Source organism: Crocuta crocuta, unplaced genomic scaffold (assembly GCF_008692635.1).
Source record: "Crocuta crocuta isolate KB4526 unplaced genomic scaffold, BGI_CrCroc_1.0 scaffold64, whole genome shotgun sequence".
NCBI lineage: Eukaryota > Metazoa > Chordata > Mammalia > Carnivora > Hyaenidae > Crocuta > Crocuta crocuta.
Window position 1 is genome coordinate 1,662,232 of NW_027530640.1, and position 20,906 is coordinate 1,683,137.

Consider the following 20,906-nt stretch of genomic DNA (forward strand, 5'->3'; position numbering starts at 1 on the left):
AAAGTAGAAATTTAGACACAGATATCCAGGGAGAAAATCATGTGAAGATAAAGGCAGAGACTGGGGTGATGCATCTACAAGCCAAGGAATGCCAATGATATCCAGAAAATCACCAGTAGCCAAAGGAGAGATATAGAAGAAGTTCCTCAGAAGATTCCTTAGAAGGAACCAATTCTACTGACTTTTTGATCTTGGATTTCTAGCCTCTAGAAATGTGAGACAATAAATTTATGATGTTTAACCACACAGTTTGTGGTAGTCATTCACAGCAACTCTAGCAAATTAATACGGTGGTAACTATGCTTCTAAATTATAGGCCTTTGCAGGTCTATTTAAGGTATGCATGAACCTGGAAATGGCTGGAAATAGCTTTTAAAGGCAGAAATATTAATAAATGTAAAACTCTGGTTTGTCTAGGGTGGAGGTAGGATGAGGAATGTGTTGTTTATTTTCAGCTATAAAATTGAAACGAGACAAAACCAGTTCTGTGAACTAAGTGTATCTTCAGACATAGAGGTTCCTGCCCATTCCACAGGTACAACTGGTAATTTATAAAGTGCTTACATCGGTTATTTATTGCCAAAGAATTTCATAGTTTTTAGTACTAGTCCAAGTCAGCTTACAGAGCATTTAGCACAAGGGAAGCCTTTGTTTTTAAATGAAATCACCCTTTTCTCTGTAGTATGAGCTCTGCAAGACTTGTTGAGACTCTGTTTTTGAGTGACCCTGGAAGCCTATCCTGCAGTATTATTTTCTGTGCATATGTGTGTGGGTTGTGTAGGAGATCTAGGAGAAAAGACAATGAAAAGAGATAAAGATGATAATTCAAATTAATTAATGGGGTGGTTTCCATGATTGTACTCTCTGATAGACTGGGTAGATGATGAAAGAAAGGGGAGTTTAAAATATATTTGTGACTCATATGGATGGGTGATTCCATTTATTTCAAGAGAGAAGTCTGGAGAACATATAAAATACGTGGAGTTCATTTTGAATACATTAATTTTTAGATGCCTAGTGTACATTCAGGTGACAATATTAAGTAGGTTGTTGGATATACATATACTTTAGCCTCAAGCTAAGTGGTTGTATGTAAAAAGAAAAAAAAAGGAGGAGGGGGGGAAGGAACCAACATGTTTAAACTATGGCACCTAGGGGTGCCTGGGTGGCTCAGCCAGTCAGTTGGTTAAGAAGCTGACTTTGGCTCAGGTTTTGATCTCAAGGTTCATGAGTTCAAACCCCGTATTGGGCTCTGTGCTGACCGTGCAGAATCTGGAGGCCCCTTCAGATTCTGTGTCTCCTTCTCTCTCACTGTCCCTCCCTGCTTACACTCTGTCTCTCTCAAAAATAAATAAACATTAAAAAAATTAAACTATGGCACCTAATGTCTAGTGTTTAAACCATGGCACCCAATGAAATCAGCTAGAGAACGAGTGTAGATAAAGGAAAGAGTTGGACCCAACACCAAACTCTTAGGTTTCAATATTTAGAGAATTGAAAAGGGAAAAAATGTAGCCAAGGAAACTGACAATCAAGAAGAAATCTGGAGAATCATGTCCTGGAAACAGAAAGAGGAGAGTGTTTCAAGAAGTACTTACATGGAGTATTAAGATGTGTAATATTTTACTGGGACGTTGAATGCTATGGTTAGAAACCTGTGCATTGTGTTTGGTAAACTGAGGATCAGAGGTGATCTAGGCCAGACCAGTGTTAATAGCATAGTGGAGGGCAGAAGGCAACTGAAAAAGAGATAGAGATTAGGAGAGAAACGTAATTCAGAGTAGTCTTCTTTCCAGCCTCTGGGGAAATTTTTTTTCCTGTAGTTTAAGAGAGAGAGAAAGAGAGGATACGCCAAGAATGGTGATGTGAGAGAATTCTGAGAATTTAACTTAAGACTCAAGACTTAAGAAGTGCCTCTACCTTCTAGTTAAATAACCAATTAATTCTTTAATCTAAGCCAGTTTGCATTGGTTTCTGTAACATAAGCAAAAAGATTCTGACAAATACAGGAATTTGGTGACATACTCGAAACTCAAACTCCGTACCGCCCCGACACCTCTAGACTTTTTCTTGATTGTGGCCACAGAAGAAAAGGACAATGAACATTCCGAGGGGTCAGAAGCGGACACAAGCCATCAGAAACGTTCGCTCACTGCATAGCCAGGACAGGCCTTGCTACCTCTAGCAAGTACAAGGTAGTGTTTGCAGTGGCCAGTGACAACTGGACATTGTTTCTCCTTTTCCATTTTTTAAAAAGGAAAATTATATTGGGATTATCCTGTTTTTAGGGAGGGTATGTTTTTTATTTAATTTTTAGGTGTCATATTATGATGTGTCTCATTTGCATGTGATTGAGGGAGGAATTCACATAATTTAGAGATCTAAATGTGAAGCAAATGCAGTAACTTGATATGATTCTGGGTTATCTCCTTTGGGTGGAGAGGTGAGTGCATTTTTGGGATTCATGTAGAATAGATGCATCATATTATGCAAGAATATTTTGGGAAATGCATATGCTTCTGAGCATAATGGTATAATTGTGCTTAACACCTACAACATGGACTGTAATTGGTCTCTGTTTTTATGTCTACCTTTTCTGGAGGAATGTTTTTCTTGGATCCAATCTTACAATAATTCTGTGGTTGTCAATCATAGTATTCCTAGCTAGAGGAAATGATCATCAAGCACATGACCTAGGTTCTAGTTAATTACGACACTACATTTTCCTGACCATAAAGACTGATCCAGGGGAGGTCCCATGAACTAAGATGGGCTAAACAGAGTCCTTTTTCAGTCTGTTACTAGAGGAAAACCTGTCTTACTATTGAGGTCATGAACCTGAAAGGCTTTAAGTAACATTTTTTCCCACTGTGTGAAGAAAGACTGCGCTGAGAAATAATGAGGCAACATAAAGGAGCAGCACCAAGATACAGAGGTAAAAAGAGACAGAGTATGATGACCTCATATGAGTTTGTGGATCTAGTTGTGAGTGAACAAAAATCTACTTTTGTGTGCCCAGTTATATAAGCCAATAGTTTTTTTTTCTTAAAAAAAAGTTGGAATAGTCTAAGAAAGTGACAACAGTGTAGGTTGGCAATTATTTTAAGAAAAGTCATTATTTTAAGCTTATCAATGGGCATCTTTTGTTCATGAGAATTACTATTAACATATTTATGTTTTTTTTAAATTTTTTAATTTTATGTATTTAATACATAAATAAATGTATTTATTTATTTTTGAGAAAGAGAGAGAGAGAGAGAGAGAATGAGCAGGGGAGGGGCAGAGAGAGAGAGGAGAGGGAGACACAGAATGTGAAGCAGGCTCCAGGCTCTGAGCTGTCAGCACAGAACCTGACATGGGTCTCGAACTCATGAACTGTGAGATCATGACCTGAGCCGAAGTCAGACGCTTAACTGACTGAGCCACCCAGGTGCCCCACTATTAACATGTTTATATGCTAAATAGAATCAACCAGAAAGAGTGAGATAATGCAGAAATGAATGGGGGATGGGGTTCAGAAATTACAGGCATAAAGGCTTTGTGATCTAAAAGATGGGCTTCAAAGCCAAATGAAAGGGCTGGGCTTTGACAGAAGAATATCTTCTTTTGTTTAATAAGGATGCTTCTCCCTTCTAAGTAACAGAAATCCAAGTGAAGTCATATAATAAGGCCAGCACAGAAGAATAAGTTTTGAGGTAGAACAGTTCCAAGGTTGGTTAATTCAGTGGCTCAAGAAAGTCACCAAGAACAGGGGTATAATCCTTTGCTCCATCATCCTCAGTGTTAACTGTGTCGTATTTGTAAGATATCTGCAGCAATTTCAAGAATTAAATGCAGTCAAAAGATATTAAGAGAAAGAGACATACTTCCTCCCACGTGTCTTTTGAAAAACCTAGTAAAACCCCTTCCTGGGGCTTCAAGGGCCTCTCCTGGATTGCAGGCTCATTCTTAAAATAATCTTTTATACCTGGGAATGAGACCAACATGGCTGGTTTAGTTTAATTGTGATTCATTCCCTGGGGCTGGACAAGGCCAAGCTTCCCTAAACACATGGCTGCCAGCTAATCCAAATTGGGTGCCTGGTAGCAGGGGATAAACGGGTAAACAACTGTTGGGAAACAGATTAGATGTGTCTGCTGCAATAAGGTTCATACAGTAAGGCTGTTGGGAAGGCGAGGGAATAGCCATCTGGCAGCTTCTAGTTTTTCAGTAAATTATTGATGAGGTGGTCATTTGGGGTGAGGGGTGGGAGTGGAATTTCAAGAGAGAGAAAGTAAGAAATGCTATTTGAGGAAAGAATAGAGAATAATACTATCTCAGAAAAGAGGAAAGGCAATTTGCTAAGAGAAAAAAAGGAATGATATTTTGATTTCAGGGTAGTGGTACTCAACACTGAGATTTATGTTCATTAATTTAAAATGAAAGTGCTCAATCCAACTTTGTTTTTTTCCTAATAGTATTCAAGGAAATTATGTAATGCTAGTAACTTTCTTGACCACTGAGAGCTAACTAGAAAGTCATTTTATTTTTATAGAGCTGAAAATCATATACAATTAACCATTTTAAAGGATGCAATTCAGTGGCATTTAATAGATTCACAATATTGTGCAAACACCACCTCTTTTGAGTTTCAACACTTTTTCTTCACCCTAGAGCACTTTGAACCTTTTAAATAACGGGTCCCCATAATTTCTCATCCTACCCCCTAACAACCATAAATTTCTTTTCTGTGGAAATTTATATTCTATGGCATATAGAATATAATATGTAGAATATATATGGACATACCTATTCTTGATATTTTGTATGAAAAGAATCATACAGTATGTGACCTTTTGTGTCTGGCTTCTTTCACTTAGCCTATGCTTTTGCAGTTCATCCAAAGTATAGCAAGTATCAGGACCTCGTTTCTTTTATAACTGAATGATATTCATTATATGTCTACAACACAGTTTCTTTATTCATTCATTTGTTAATGGACATTTGGTTTCCATCATTAAGCTGGTATGAATAATGTTGCTGTCAGCGTTGTATACAAGTCTGTGGATAGATGGATGCTTCCATTTCTCTTGGGTGAATACCTAGGAGTGTAATTGTTAGGTCATATGGTAATTCTCTAACTTTTTGATAAACCACCAAACTGTTCCCCACCACAGCTGTACTATTTTACATTCCCAACAGCAATGTACAAAGTCCCTATTTCTCCACATATTCACCAATATTTTTTATTTTCCATTTTTTAAATTATAGCCATCACAGGGGCTGTGAAGTGGAATCTCATTGCAGTCTGACTTGCATTGGACAATGCAATGCTATTGAACTTTTTCCTTTCCTTTTTTTTCTTTTGAATTAGGAAATATTTCCCATTTTTCCCCACAATTAGCCAAAATTACAAAAGCAGATTTATAAAGTCACATATCAATAGCAAAATACGAAGGAAATGAAATATATGACATCTTGAAAAGTTCCAAAGAAATATGCCCCAGGCTAAAACTCTACAGTTGAATGATGGTTGCATAATAAGCTATATTCATTCCTGCATTTTCACACTAAGTTCTTCCTTATATATGTTAGAGTGATTCACTCTCTTGTTCATCAATTGAGATTTCCTACTCTTTCATGACTCAGTTTTGCTAATTGGTGTGCTTTTAAGAGTTTTCCCATTTCATCTAGATAATCTAATTTGTTGGCATCCAACTGTTCACAGTATGTTCTCCTAATCTTTTTAATTTCTATAAGGTTGGTAGAGATTTCCCTACTTTTACTTCTCTTTTTAGTTATTTTTGCTTTTTCTCTCTTTTTTAAAAAGTCAATATAGGTAAACATTTGTCAACTTTGTGGATCATTTCCAAGAACAAACTTTTGGTTTCATCAATTCTATTGCTTTTCAATTCTCTATTTTGTTTATCTCTGCTTCGTCTTTATCATTTGCTCCTTCTATTGGCTTTGGGTTTAGTTTGTTCCTTTTCTTCAAGGTGTGAAGTTAATTCTTGATTTCACAGGATTTTTTTGATGTAGGTGTTTTCAGCTATAAATTTCCCTCTGGTACTGACTTTGCTGCATCCCCTAAGTTTTGAAATGTTGTGCTTTTCATTTCATTAGTCTCTAAGTATTTTCTAATTCCTCTTTGATCCATTTATTCTTTAAGAATGTGTTGTTTGTGGGGCGCCTGGGTGGCTTAGTCGGTTAAGCGTCCGACTTTCGCTTAGGTCATGATCTCGCGGTTCGTGGGTTCGAGCCCCGCGTCGGGCTCTGTGCTGACTGCCAGCTCAGAGCCTGGAGCCTGTTTCAGTCTGTGACTCCCTCTCTCTCTGACCCTCCCCTGCTCACGCTGTCTCTCTCTCTCCTAGAAATAAATAAAAATATTAAAAAAAAAAAAGAATGTGTTGTTTGTTTCCATTCATTTCCAAAGTTTCCAGTTTTCCTTTTGTTATTGATTTCTAGCTTCATTCCATTCTAGCTGGAGAAGGTACTTTGTATAATTTCAATCCTTTTAAATGTACTGAGAATTATTTTATGATCTAACATGTGGTCTACCCTGGACAATGTTCCATCTGCACTTGGGAAGAATGTGTATTCTGCTCTTGTTGGATGAATTCTCCTGTTTATGTCTGTTAGGTCTACTTAGATTGTAGTGTTGTTCAATTCTATTTTCTTATAGATCTTCTGTCTAGATGTTCCATCCATTATTAAAAGTAGGGTACTGAAGTCTTGAACTACTCTATTACTGTTTGTTACTAATATTTTCCCCTAAAATTTTGTTGTTGTTTTTTCCTTATATTTTGGGGGTCTACTGTTTTATGCATGTATGTTTATAATTTTGATTAATTGACATTTACCAATATATAATATCCATCCTCGTATTTGGTAATAATTTTGACTTAGCATCTATTTTGTCTGTCACCCCAGAGATCTTCTGGCTGCTATTTGCATGAAATATCTTTTCTCATCTTTTCGCTTTGGGCCTATTTGTTTCTTTAAGTTGGAAGTTAGTCTCCTGTAAGCAGCATATAGTTGAATCATGTTTTTTTCATACACAAATCCCTGTCTTTTAATTGGTGGGTTTAAATCATTTACTTTTAAAATACTACTGATAATGAAGAACATACTTGTGCCACTTTACTATTTGTTTTCTATATATCTTACATCTTTCTGACTCCCAGTGCCTCCAATGATGCCTTCTTTTGTGTTTGATTTTTTCCAGTATACCATTCTTTTGGTTGTTGTTGTTTGTTTTTAAATGTTTATTTTTGAGAGAGCATAAGTAGGGGAGGGGCAGAGAGAGGAGGACAGAGGATCCAAAGCAGGCTCTGCACTGCGATGCTGGGCTCGAATTCACGAACTGTGAGATCATGGCCCGAGATGAGGTCAGATGCTCAACTGACTGAGCCACCCAGATACCCTCCCTTTTTATACCACTTTGATTCACTTTTTTTGGTATCTTTTTAATTTATTTACTCCTATGATGTGTATGTTAATGTGCCTGGTAGTATCTCATAGGTCCCTTAGATCTGTTCATTTCTCTTCATTATTTTCTTTTTCTGCTCCTCAGACTGGGCAATTTCAGTTATTCTACCTTCAAGTTTGCTGATTCTTTCATCTGCTGCTTATATCTCCTGTTAAACTCTTCTAGTGAATTTCTCATTTTAACTATTTTGCTTTTCAACCTCAGAATTTCTTTTTTTTAATTTATTTTTTAAAAATTACATCCAAGTTAGTTAGCATATAGTGCAACAATGATTTCAGGAGTAGATTCCTTAATGTCCCTTACCCATTTAGCCCATCCCCACTCCCACAACCCCTCCAGTAACCCTCTGTTTGTTCTCCATATTTAAGGGTCTCTTATGTTTTGTCCCCTCCCTGTTTTTATATTATTTTTGCATCCCTTCCCTTAGGTTCATCTGTCTTGTAAATTAAAGTCCTCATATGAGTGAAATCGTACGATATTTGTCTTCCTCTGACTCATTCCACTTAGCATAGTGCCCTCTAATTCCATTCATGTTGTTGTAAATGGCAAGATTTCATTCTTTTTTATTGCCATGTTTTATTCCATTGTATATATATATATATATATATATATATACCACATCTTCTTTATCCATTCATCCATCGATGGACATTTGGGTTCTTTCTGTAGTTTGGCTATTGTTGATAGTGCTGCTATAAACATTGGGGTGCATGTGCCCCTTTGAAACAGCATACCTATATCCCCTGGATAAATACCTAGTAATACAATTGCTGTGTTGTAGGGTAGTTCTATTTTTAATGTTTTGAGGAACCTCCATACTGTTTTCCAGAGTGGCTGCACCAGTTTGCATTCCTACTAGCAGTGCAAAAGAGATCCTCTTTTTCCACATCCTCACCAACATCTGTTGTTGCCTGAGTTGTTAGTGTTAGCCATTCTGACAGGTGTGAGGTGGTATCTCATTGTGATTTTGATTTGTATTTCCCGGATGATGAGTGATGTTGAGCACTTTTTCATGTGTCAGTTGGTCATCTGGATGCCTTCTTTGAAGGCATTCTACTCATGTCTTTTGCCCATTTCTTCACTGGGTTATTTGTTTTTTGGGTGTTGAGTTTGATAAGTTCTTTATAGATGTTGGATACTAACCCTTTATCTGATAGGTCATTTGCAAATATCTTCTCTCATTCCATCGGCTGCCTTTCAGTTTTGCTGATTGCTTCCTTCACTGTGCAGAAGCTTTTTATTTTGATGAGGTCCCAACAGTTCATTTTTGCTTTTGTTTCCCTTTCCTCTGGAGACATGTTGAGTAAGAAGTTGCTGCAGACAAGATCAAAGAGGGTTTTGCCTAATTTCTCCTTGACCAACCTCAGAATTTTTAATTGGTTTCTTTTTATAATTTCTTTCCCTTTTATTCATATCTTCTAGCTGCTCATACATCATTCTTCTGATTTTTCTTTACTTTTTCTCCTCATGGTTTCTTTGAGCTCTTTAAGCATATTTAACATAGTTAATTTAAAATATTTATCCAGGGTTCCTGGGTGGCCCAGTTGGTTGAGCATCTGACTTCAGCTCAGGTCATGATCTCACAGTCGATGGGTCCCAGCCCTGTGTTGGGCTCTGTGCTGACAGCTTAGAGCCTGGAGCCAGCTTTGGATCCTGTGTCTCCCTCTTTCTCTGTCCCTCCCCCACTCTTGCTCTGTCTCTGTCTCTCTCAAAAATAAAATAAACATTAAAATATTTAAAATATTTTTCCAGCAAGTCCAAAAGTTTATTGTCTGAGTTTTTTCAAGTACAGTTTTAATCATTTTAAAATAAATGCACCAAACTAACTATGTTATTATTACAAACTAACTATGAGGTTTGTAATTTTTCATTGAGGACTAGACAAATATTGTAATGTGGTAACTCTGGAAATCAGATTCTTTACCCACTCTCTTCTAAGAATTGCCACTGTTGCTTGTTGAAGACTGCAGTTGTATATTTGTTTACTTAGTTTTCCAAAATAATTTTCCAAAGATTATATTCCTTTTCACATGTGCTCACCGAAGTCTCCTGTTATCTCTGCAGTTAGCCAGGTGACCTGACAGAGATTTCCTTCAATGTCAGTCTCTTTCTTACTCTAGTACTTTCCTGGATGCATGTGTTCTACTAAAATCCAGAGTTCTGAAATGATTGGTTCTGACAGTTTTTGCCAGCTCAGTATTATTTAAGTGGAAGGACCACTCTGCTATCATCTGTAAAGTCCAAGTCATTTTGCTTTAACCACTATCTTGAATACAATTCTAAAATATATCAGTACCCCTTCTTGACTCTATCAATAAACTGTACAATGGGTAAAATTTTACCTTTCTTTTACTTTTAACTACATTATAATTAACTATATAACAATATTAACTATATTATTAACTATATTATAATACTTTTATAATTATTACTGTAATATAGTTTATACAGTAATTGTGATTATTACAATACTTTTATAACAATTTTTTATTTCACATTGGGGTGAATATCGAAAGTTGATTTTTTTAATTGGCTTTACACAGCTTTAAAGATATGACATGAAAGTTGCCTCTTTGTTTTCACATAATTCTTAAGACAGATGTTATTATTCATACTTTTTAAGTCATTTCTTCCCTCCAAACTGTTAACAGCATAGGCAGAGGAGAAGGGGATCTGCTTGTCAAAAAGAATCAGAGGTATAATATTAGCCTGCCAGCATCCTATGAACCTATGTTATAGCAAAAGTGGCTACTTAAGATATATGAAAATCAGTCATTTAAAGAACAGATGTCCAGTATTTCTACTTTCTTTTTGTAAGGAGGTACTAAGTTGGACTAAACCTTTTTTCTATCCTTCCCAAAACAAGGTTTTACTCTGTAAAACCAAGGAGGTCTTATGAAAAAAAAGAAAGAAAGCAACAAAAAAGAAGCAATGCCCAAGGTCCCCAGAGTTTTAAAATTCAATTATGATATCTTTCAGGGCTAACTTGGATTTCCTCTTACTCACTTTGATGCCTTTTTTAATCTCATAATTTGAATTTGAATTTAGGCAGCATTCCTAAAGGCTTCCTGAATTGAAAATTAGACATTAAAAAGTCCCAAAACCTCCACCAAAACAATGGAGTGAAAAAAATGGCAACTGACATCTTGTGAGTCAGCAGTAGAGCACAATCTTTCAGACAGCATTAAAAAAAAAAAACAAAAACAAAACTCTGATGCATAATTCTTATTTTATTTTATTTTCTTCTCATCTCTTTTCTCTTCTATCCTTTGGTATTATCAGTTCTATTTGATGGGCTATTTTCAAACAGGGCTCAGAGAGTATCACCTTATGCAGATAAATAGTTACATCAATGTAAAATAGAATTCAACAGGAAATTACTAGATCTTTCCCTAATGTATCCGTATATGGGAGAAAGAATAAAATCTTGTATCTGGCTGCTGTGAGGTGATGATACATACATATAAGAATTAAGTTTAAAAAATTAATAAATGGAATAATCTTAGCAAAGATTGCTCCTGACCAATTTGAGTGTGTCTTGTAAGTTTTGACAGAATTCTCCATTCCTCCTTCTGGGGAATTTCCAATCCAGTTTGAACACAAATGACTGGAGAAATATCCTGTAAAAACATAGCAAGGTAGCATGTAAAATCCTATTATGGGTGCCAAGGTTCATGAGTTGTGGGACTGAGACTAACACATAGATCTCTGACTCCAACTCAAGGTTTCTTAGAGGACAGCTAAGCTTGAAGTAAATATATTTAAATCAAAGGGATATTCAGACAGAGACCCTTTATGAGAGGAGAACAAAGAGATGTGGTTAATGTCTATAGAAATAGAAAGCAAGAAGTTAAGAAAAAAATTCTTGGGTCTTAGAAAAAAAGACAATTTTTTTCTTTCAGGTAAATAGGTATACATGCTGAGAAACAAAGCTAAAGGCCATATAGTTACTGCGGGAAAAACCACAGGCCTCATCTTTATAAGTAGACTTAGAATTAGGGTTGTATATAATGTAAAACCCAGAGTTGGAGGCAGGCCAATGTAGATGCAAAACCAGCCTCTTCTTATTAGCTATGTAGAAGTTAATTCACTCCTAGAAGTATCTAGTTTCTCATTCTTTAAAATGGTTATAATTAACAAAAAATAAGCCACACCGCTTATAGAGTTTTGAGCATTCGACTAAGGTAGCTTGTGTACATACAGCACCCAGCAGATTGAGTAGTATGGTATAACTACCAAATAAACATTAATTACTGCTGTTTTTCCATAGAATTTACTTATTTGTGGTCAAGAGCATGGGACTTTGGAATCTGACAGTGTATCAGTAGAATGCTTATGGTAGTAAGTAACAGAAAATTCCATTTCTAAACAATAAGGAAACTTATTAGCTCACTATATATGAGTCCAAAGTAGGATGTACTTCAGGATTAGTTGATAAAGCATTTCAATAATGTTGGCCACTCTTCCATTCAGAGTGTAGCTTCATTATATACTGGTTTCCTGAATGTTTGTAGGATGGCTACAGCAACATTCATATTGGGTAGGTGAGAGAGAAGAATGCTTCTCCAAATCATCAAAATTCCTTCTGAGCAGTACGAGTGGTCCAAATTGGATCACATCTCCTCATTTAATAACTGTGGCCAAAGAAAACCTAGATTCTGATTGTTGAAGACTGATTCCTGAACCAATTAGCAGCAAAGATGATGGCATTTTCATGATTCTCAAGTCCCCTTTCAGGACCTGGGGTCAAATTTGGGCTTTAGGGAGTCAGATCCAGTGTCCACTAGTGAAACCTTGGGTTCTAACACTTAACTCGCTATGTGCTTGGGCAAGTTATACAACTTTACTAAACTTAGTGAATTCCTTTATCTGCAAAAGGGGAATCAAGATGAATTGAGATACACAAAGAAAAAAGAAAACAAAAGATTTTATAGAGGGCTTGGCATGTAGTAAATATCCAGTAAATTGTTACTGTCATTATTATTATTCAACTATATACTTTCATATTACATAATAGTTTTAAAATTCTCTGCCTTTCTGGCCAAAGCATAAGTTTTTTGAGCATATAGCAAAGTCACTCTCATTTTTTTTACCTCTGAAGGCTTACTTTTAATAAATGTCCAACATATTTCTATAATAAATGAGTATCTATTGAATGAATGAATGAATAAAAGCTTGAAAATAATAGAAGGCAGATATAAAAGAAAGACAACCAAATGGGAACTGGATGAATTATAAGTCAGGTAGAATATGGAAACAAAATCGGCCAATCTGAGAAAGACTGTATCTGAGAGAAAAAAATGCCAGATCTAGAGAGGCCTTTTCCCTAAACACTAGAGTGGTTGCAGGAAGTAAGTGAACTGAATACAATTTGAGTTTAGGGAAACCAGCTCAAAAGTGCTGTGATGTCTTCAGACACTGTGTTTTATAACTTGATAAATATGAAATATTTGAATAAAACCCTTATCAATACTTACTGTAATCTAGAGGAGGTAGAAGAAATAATAATAATAATATAATAATAATATTTAACAAGTACAGGAAATGTTTCAAGCATTATTTTACATAAACTTATGTAATCCTCACAACAAACCTGTGAGCTAAGTACTATTTCTTTCATCTCCATTCCCATTTACATATTGGAAAATCAAGCCCCTAGAAACTGAGAAACTTACTTTAATCACACAGATAATAAGTAGGAAAGTGAGATGTTTACCCAAAGGGTCTGACTCAAAAGTCTGTGTGGTTAGCTATTATGCCCTATACTGTGTAATAAAATAGAAGGGTTCCTTGAAAACCCAGGCTACATCCCCAAACTATCATGTACTCAGTTGAAATGTGTCACTGTCCATGAGGAGCCTGACAGGTCTCCCAGGTCGCTGCGAGCTGAAAGGCATAGCCAACAATTCATCACATCTGTGTTCCCTCTGGCTCTCACACTGCACTTTTATAATCTCCAGAACATAACAGAATGGCTGTAGAGCACCAACTAAGCAAATAATTGTTAAGTGAATGATTCTGTGGATGAGTGGATTTGGACCAATGCTGGTATATATATGAAGTTCCCACCTCATTTCCACGGCAGAGCAACCACTTCAGGTTTTCCCGCTTGGTAAATTGTCTTTACAAACTTGCTGCACTTTTCTTTCTTTCTTTTTTTTATTTAATTTAATTTAATTTTATTTAAATTTTTAAATTTTTTTTTACTTATTTATTTATTTATTTATTTTATTTATTCTTTTTTTACAAATACTTTATTGTCAAGTTGGTTTCCATATAACATCCAGTGCTCATCCCCAGAAGTGCCCTCCTCCATGCCCATCTCCTCCCTCCCCCCCCCACATCCATCAGTCCTCAGTTCTTGTCATCATTCAAGAGTCTCTCATGGTTTGCTTCTCTCCCTTTCCCCCACCATTTCCGCCCTTCTTCTCCCCCTTGTTCCTCCGTTAAGTTCCTCCTAATCCTCCTATACATGCACACATATGATATTTGTCCTTCTCTGCCTGACTTATTTCGCTCAGCATAACACCCTCAAGGTCCATCCATGTTGCTACACATGGCCAGATTTCATTGTTTCTCATTGCCATGTAGTATTCCATGGTATAGATAAACCACATCTTCTTGATCCATTCATCTGTTGATGGACACTTAGGCTCTTTCCATGTTTTAGCTATTGTGGAGAGTGCTGCTATGAACATTGGGGTACATGTGCTCCTGTGCCTCAGCATTTCTGTATCCCTTGGGTAAATTCCTAGCAGTGCTATTGCTGGGTCCTAGGGGAGTTCTACTGTTAGTTTCTAAAACGTTGGTTAGATACCACGAAGTAGGTGGCAATACCTTAACCATATGCGTATTGTCAGGCCCGAGGGCCTCTTCCATCCTTGTCAAGGGGAGGGCTAACCTTCTCTCCTTTCATACAACACTGCACTTTTCAAGATGAGACAGTTTTGCAAGAATATTTGGAATAATATTAAAGAGATACTTAAAGGTAATTCATGCCTCCAAGGACACATTGGGAACTGGAATGAATACAAGGTGTGTGTCCCTTTCCAGGGACTCTCAGAATTGTTGCTGAGCTATAGAAAAAATGCACAGTAAGCTATGAAAAGAAACGCTAGTCCAGGGGGCTCTCCAAGGGAATTCAGGAGTGAGGCACTATCAAACTACACTTTCCTCAAGAGAAATCTACAAAGAGTAAACCAAAGTTCATCATCTGTAGACATTTTCTGGTGATGGTTTAGCCTAGATCTCCCTCCAATCAGACTTTAACTTGAAATTCCTGCATTTCCCTTCAGCTCCTTTATAGGGTGAACATTCAAGGGAGTCAGAATTCCCATTTTTTCTAAAGAGCTGTAGTCCCCCCAGAGTTAAGTTCCAAGAACTATACAAAAAACAATACAGATTTCAGCTGTACAAATAAAGTACAATCTTGAAACATAATAAAGGTGAGCGTTGAGGTTGTTGCCTTAGAAATCTCTCTGCCTGTTGTAACTATGTAGTCTCATCTCTTGCTCAGAAAGATCCTTATTACTAAATATAAAGTCAACATTACTTCCTTTTCTCTCTCTACTAATCTTTGTTAGCTATGAGGAATATTCCAGAAGCCATTTTCATGTTTAATAGATACTGGTGGCAGGCAATTCATGTATCAATTAGACTTTTAAAAGGAGCTTTAAAAAAAATCACTGTACTTGCATGTCCTTACAAGAAATGTCTTTAGCTTGCAGCCTCTGAAGGAACAAAATCAAAACTGCTTGAGCAAGTTTCCTGGCTGGAGGAAAAACTAGGGGCCCTGGATCATAAGGAAGGCAGTGGGGAACCATATAAAAAAATGGTCCTTGCAAAAGACCAGGTATGTTGTAGAAGAAAAAAGTCATCTTTATCTTAAAAAGTTACCTAAACTTATTATGTACTGACATTTCTGCAGTCATTTCTGGCTAGGTTGGAAGTCCATATTTAAGTACAAGATGGTAAATAATATTTGTGTCTGCTAAATGTAACTGTATTCCTGCTGAATATTCACATATAAAAATTAATTTTGTTAGTGATATTTTAAGTTTGTTTGATATGTATCCTTTGAATCATATTAGATGAATATACTATTTATTTTCTAAGTGGTATTAACTATACAAATGTCTTCTCATTTAAAAAAATTTTTTTGTTAATGTTTACTTATTTTTGAGAGACAGAAAGAGACAGAGTGTGAGTGGGGGAGGGGCAGAGAGAGAAGGAGACACAGAATCTGAAGCAGGCTCCAGGCTCTAAGCTGTCTGCACAGAGCTGGATGCAGGGCTGGAATCCACAAACCACAAAATCATGACCTGACACGAAGTCGGCCACTTAACTGTCTGAGACACCCTGGTACCCCCAAATGTCTCCTCCTCATTTTGAAGGCTGAACTTAGTCAAGGAATAGTTTCTTTAAGTGTAGTAAAATGAGTGCATCAAAAATTTGGCATAAGCTTTAATCAATTACTTTAGAAAAAGTTATTAATCTCTGAATCTCTGAGCATTAGGATAAATTTTTTTCTTTGTCGTCTCAAATGGGTTTCTAATGACCTTGGAGTCATTACCTACCTATTTATGTCTGTATATATTAAAATAAAAACATATCCATATGTTACAAAGACAGGGTAGTATCAAACCCATTTGATACCATATATATATATATATGTATATATGTTATAACGTAGGTTGGCTTTACCTTCAGCACATCAAAGAAACATTATTTTCCCACTCATTTCCAAAATCTTCACATATTTGTGTTCTTTGTTGTTGGGCTCTTCAATAAAATGGAAGCGAGATAGGAATGGGAGTGAGGATTTCTCAGTGATGATTTCCAAACCACCTAGCTGAGACAGTGCTGCCATTCACAGGATTTGAGAACTGGTACATATTTATATCTGATTTATTTTGAATATATTAAAAGAAGAGTTCCACATTTTGTTTCTAAACTTTTCTCCCTTTTAGTGCATTGAGAGGTTACAAGCTGAAGTAAAAGCTTCCCAGGAGCAACTTATAGCCCATGTAAGTGTTTTTCTCTCTTTTTTTTTTAATCCCTTAATTTCTATCACTGTTACCCTACAAATGAAGGGTAATTCCTCAGAAGTTGTAACCATGGTCTTCCTGTTGTAAACCAAAGCACAAGGCTAAAAATCAGTATTATTACTGCCTCTACAAAATTGCTTTCCGTTAGTAGAATTCTGATTTATGCTCAAGATAAAAATTACAAAACTGATTTCTCATAACCAGATGGTCTAACCAGGTACCATCAGGATAAGAGAACCAGAAACTAAGGGTGGAAAGACATGGAAACCAGGCTAGCGTAGTGAGTGAATGAAAGTAGAAATGATTGGCACATCGAATACATGCCTTGAATAGTACTTCTTAAAATTCAGTATATCAAGAACTACTTAGAAAACACTTAGAAACAAATTACCTGGAGATTCTGTTTTCTGCATCCCAAGGTAGGACCTGAGAATTGGCCCTTCTAGATGACGCCAGATTCAGGTGATGCTGATGCTGCGAATTTTGTACCATACTGCAAGCAGTGCTGTGTTATATGTATTCATTCTGTCCAAGTCTTGTGATTTTTAGGCAAGTGACCATATAAACAAATCAGATACAGAACGGTTCTTTTTCCTTGCAAGTACCCCCGCTGAGAGAGACTCTATGAACTTCTAGGGTGTATTTCACTGATACTTTAGCCTATCTTCACGCAGAGAACAACTAATAAACATCTGCTACAATACCCTAGTGTATTCACACACATAAACCAGCTGTCACCCAGATTCTGTCCCTCCTTTCCAGGGATCTGAACACTCCTGATGCCTTACACGTTCCCTCAAAGACTTGTTCACTTTCTTTTCAGTCATCTCCTCTATTTATATCTTGGGTACTGGAAAATGACTTTTTAAAAAAGTTTATTTATTTTGAGAGAGACAGAGAGACTGCAAGTGAGGAGGGGGCAGAGAGAGAGGGCGAGAGAAAATCCCAAGCAGGTTCCTCAGGAGTCAGTGCACAAAGCCCATTGCAAGGCTCGAACTCCAGAACCATGAGTTGAAATCAAGAGTCAGATACTTAAGACTGAGCCACCTGAGCACCCTAGGAGGATGACTTCTTGATTAAGAACATTGGCTAGTCATGTTAAATGGCCAATCTGAATAACAAACTTTTCAGGCCCATTTGTGACCTCAGGGGCTTCAGTCCAGAAGTCCTAAAGAAAAAGACTGCAAAATAACAGATTCTGTCCAACATCCCTTTGAAACTTAAAATGAGCTTCATCAGGATAAAATCAGTTAAATGACTTTTTTTTTTTCTAGAATAAACAAAAGCTAATCTGCTTTTAGCTCTGACTTCAGAATCTCTTTTGGCCTTGTATGTTCAAATGACCAACAGCGAAAATGATTAAGGTCTGCATTTGTGACATGGTGACATATTCAAACAAAAGTATATCTCATTAGCTCAGTATTCTGTTACAGATGCCTCCCACAGCCTAACCCTGAGGGTGCCAGATAATTACTACTGTCAGAGGATGTCTCCTCATGCCAGACTGATACCTACAGCCATTCGTCCAGGGTTGGTTGAGTTCAGAAATTTTTTAAGGAGAGCAGATTGTTCACTAAGGTTCTGATATTAGCTTCCAGCATCTCTTCATGAAAAGCTGATTAGAAAAACATAGTCACAGATGCCTTCAGGAAATTCCTGTGGTGTCTTCTTGCATTGCCTAGCTTCTGCAGATCCTATTCCTGTACCATGCTGTTCCTGGCCCAGGCTTGTCTGAACTGGGATTTCTTTCTCCTATTAGGGTATTAATATCAACAACTGAGATCTTTTGCAGGTAAGTGCTCCATATTCAGGTTTTAATATAGCAGTGTGGTCACAAAAGCTTCGCTTCAACTCATCAAGAAGATTTAAATGAAAATATTAGTTAATAGTGTTTATTGAGAGTAGATTATGTGTCTATTATGTGGTAGGTGCTTCACCTATTTTCTATTTTAAATCTTGATACCACCCAACAAGGTGGGCATTATTTTTAAGGTAGGAAAACTGAATATTCAAGATTAGATCATTTGTCACACATGACAATTCTGAAACCTAGCCTTTTGCTATCACAATTTGCTGCCTTTCCAAATTATGTTCTCTACATGCCATTTCATGTATCAAACGGTGTTTATAGAGGTTCTTTCTGCAATCTTTCTTTTCTCTCTATTCACTCTGAGTGATTCATCAGTTCATAATGCTTCAACTCTCACTTCCATGCAAATAAACAACCCCCTCCACCCCCATCAAAATCTTTCTATCTTAATCATCCCCTAATTACAGCTCCTTAGTGCTGTAATGAGCATTTCTTAAGACAGTGTTCCTTTAAAATAACATTCCAAATGATGTTAAGAGATATTCTGGAAAACAAATAGGAGAGGCACTGGAAATGAAGTTAAGTTAGATGGGTTTAGTTACTATAAGATTTATCAGTGTATAATCAATCTTCAAGAAAGGGCAATAGTATGTTGTTTTCCAACAACCGAATGGTGTCTTAAGCACCCAAGTTTGGATACTGCTGGCATATGCATCAAATTAAAGCACTGTGCTTGCTAAGTACGACTTGAATATCTTGCTGACACCTTAGACTCAGCATATACCAAGTCAAATTTATCATCTTCTAATCCAATCCCTTAAATACGCACCTCTTTTTGGAAACCTGGCCATAGCAAATAATACTGTACTTCTGTAGTTTGTTCTAGATCCAAACTACCAAGCAGTATTAAAGCCCTACCTTTCTCTGTCTCCATTCTACATTTAGTTAGTTGTCAGGCTAACTGACATACTTTTAGCATGTTTATAAAAGTTATTTCACTTCTGTGTCTGCTCCTCCATCATTCTGTCATATCCCTAACTCTTCTTGATCATCTTATATTTTATTGCTACTGGCTCCACATTATTAACATATTCAAGTTCAGGACCTCCCACTGTCCCTCACCACAACCCAAATTACAATGTAGCCCTCTCGCTACAAGTCCTGTTTGAAGAGGAGAGGAAGGATAAAATCCAGGTGCAAGGATGTGGGGTGGGGGCAGAAAATCAAAAAGGGCCCAAGAGTAACACTGAAAGGGAGGATGAAACCTAGTGGAGTGCCAGAGAAGAGAACAGGGAATGAGGGACCACGGTGGTCAGAATGGAACTCTGTAAATGGGGTGAGGGTCCTTCTGGGACAGGACACTGGGAGTTTCTTGGGAGTTATTAATGTTGAGAATACAGTATTATTTTTAAAAATTTTTTAATGTTTTCTTTTTATTTATTTCTGAGAGAGAGAAGAGAGAGATTGACAGCCTGAGTAGGGGAGGGTCAAAGAGAGAGGGAGACACAGAATCTGAAGCTGGCTCCAGGCTCTAAGCTAGCTGTCCGCACAGAGCCCGACGCAGGGCTCGAACCCTCGAACCATGAGATCATGACCTGAGCCGAAGTCGGACACTCAACCGACTGAGCCACCCAGGCGCCCCGAGAATACATTATTCTTCAAGTATGAACTTGAATTCCCCTAAGTGTTTGGGAGTTGTGTGTAAAGTTTGAAATATCTGTTTGGACTGTGCCTCCTAAATTTAACACTACTGTAGAATATAACCCTATAGTCGTCTACTGGCTTCTCTGCCTCTACTCTGAATGAGGTTTCCAAAGTACCATCCCTACCCCCTAGGCTCCATCTTTCTTTTCCTACCCTCTCTCTGCCTCCCATCGAATGAGCCAATAAAACAGCAATGCTGTCTTTCTTTACACGTTCCCTGTCAGTTGCTGCCATGTGAGTTTGCTCTCTGTGTTGTCTTGGTTTTGGACTATCCTTCCCTCTGCTCTTTATCCACATAATTCTTACTCTTCTTACAAAACTCATATCCGGGATCAAGCTGTCCCTTGGCCCCCAGATTACCTTCTCCGGGCTCCCATAGCCTCTTGTACATACATCTATTTTAGCTCAAAATACTACTTTTTATTGACATCTGTTGATAGACTGTCCCCTACTAGACTTAAAGGTCATTGAGGGCAACATCAAGAATGTGTCTCTGCATCCATTATCCCAAGTACAGGGCCAGGCACACTGCAGTCACTCATTCAATACATTTGCTAAAGTGAATTGAATTTTACTCTTGTCATATAATTTCCCCTGTTCTAAAGCCTACAGTAAGACAATGGTGGCCTATTACTCCAGAATAAAGTCCAACCTCCTGACCGTGGCATTTATCACACTGAAAATGAGAGCCTGATCCCTTTTCCTGCCTGCTCTGTATCACACGTCTATGACTCCCAGGAATGCCTCATGCATTCCTGCCCTAGGGGTTATGCTCATGGATTCTCTCTGCCTGGAAAATCGGTCCCCACCAATTTTAATGAAGAATTACATAGTCACAGCTTATACTTTTCAAAGATTACAAAGAGTCAGGAGGGCA

At 37.2% G+C, this 20,906-nt stretch overlaps 1 protein-coding gene, 1 long non-coding RNA gene and 1 other non-coding gene across 4 annotated transcripts in view; 1 reads left to right on the top strand and 2 right to left on the bottom strand.

Annotated features, from left to right (window-relative positions):
* Positions 1-20,906, bottom strand: part of LOC144235361 (uncharacterized) — a 455,442-nt gene that overhangs the window by 164,805 nt on the left and 269,731 nt on the right. The gene's annotated exons all lie outside the window — the stretch shown is intronic.
* The window catches only part of CCDC192 (coiled-coil domain containing 192), a 200,707-nt gene that overhangs the window by 46,154 nt on the left and 133,647 nt on the right, over positions 1-20,906 (top strand). The window contains 2 exon segments of the mRNA XM_077768915.1: positions 15,189-15,320; positions 16,438-16,494. Coding sequence (XP_077625041.1) covers positions 15,189-15,320; positions 16,438-16,494 — 189 coding nt within the window.
* On the bottom strand, positions 14,266-14,391 carry LOC144235430 (U6atac minor spliceosomal RNA). The gene has a single exon (XR_013336209.1). It is a non-coding gene; the product is annotated as a U6atac minor spliceosomal RNA (small nuclear RNA).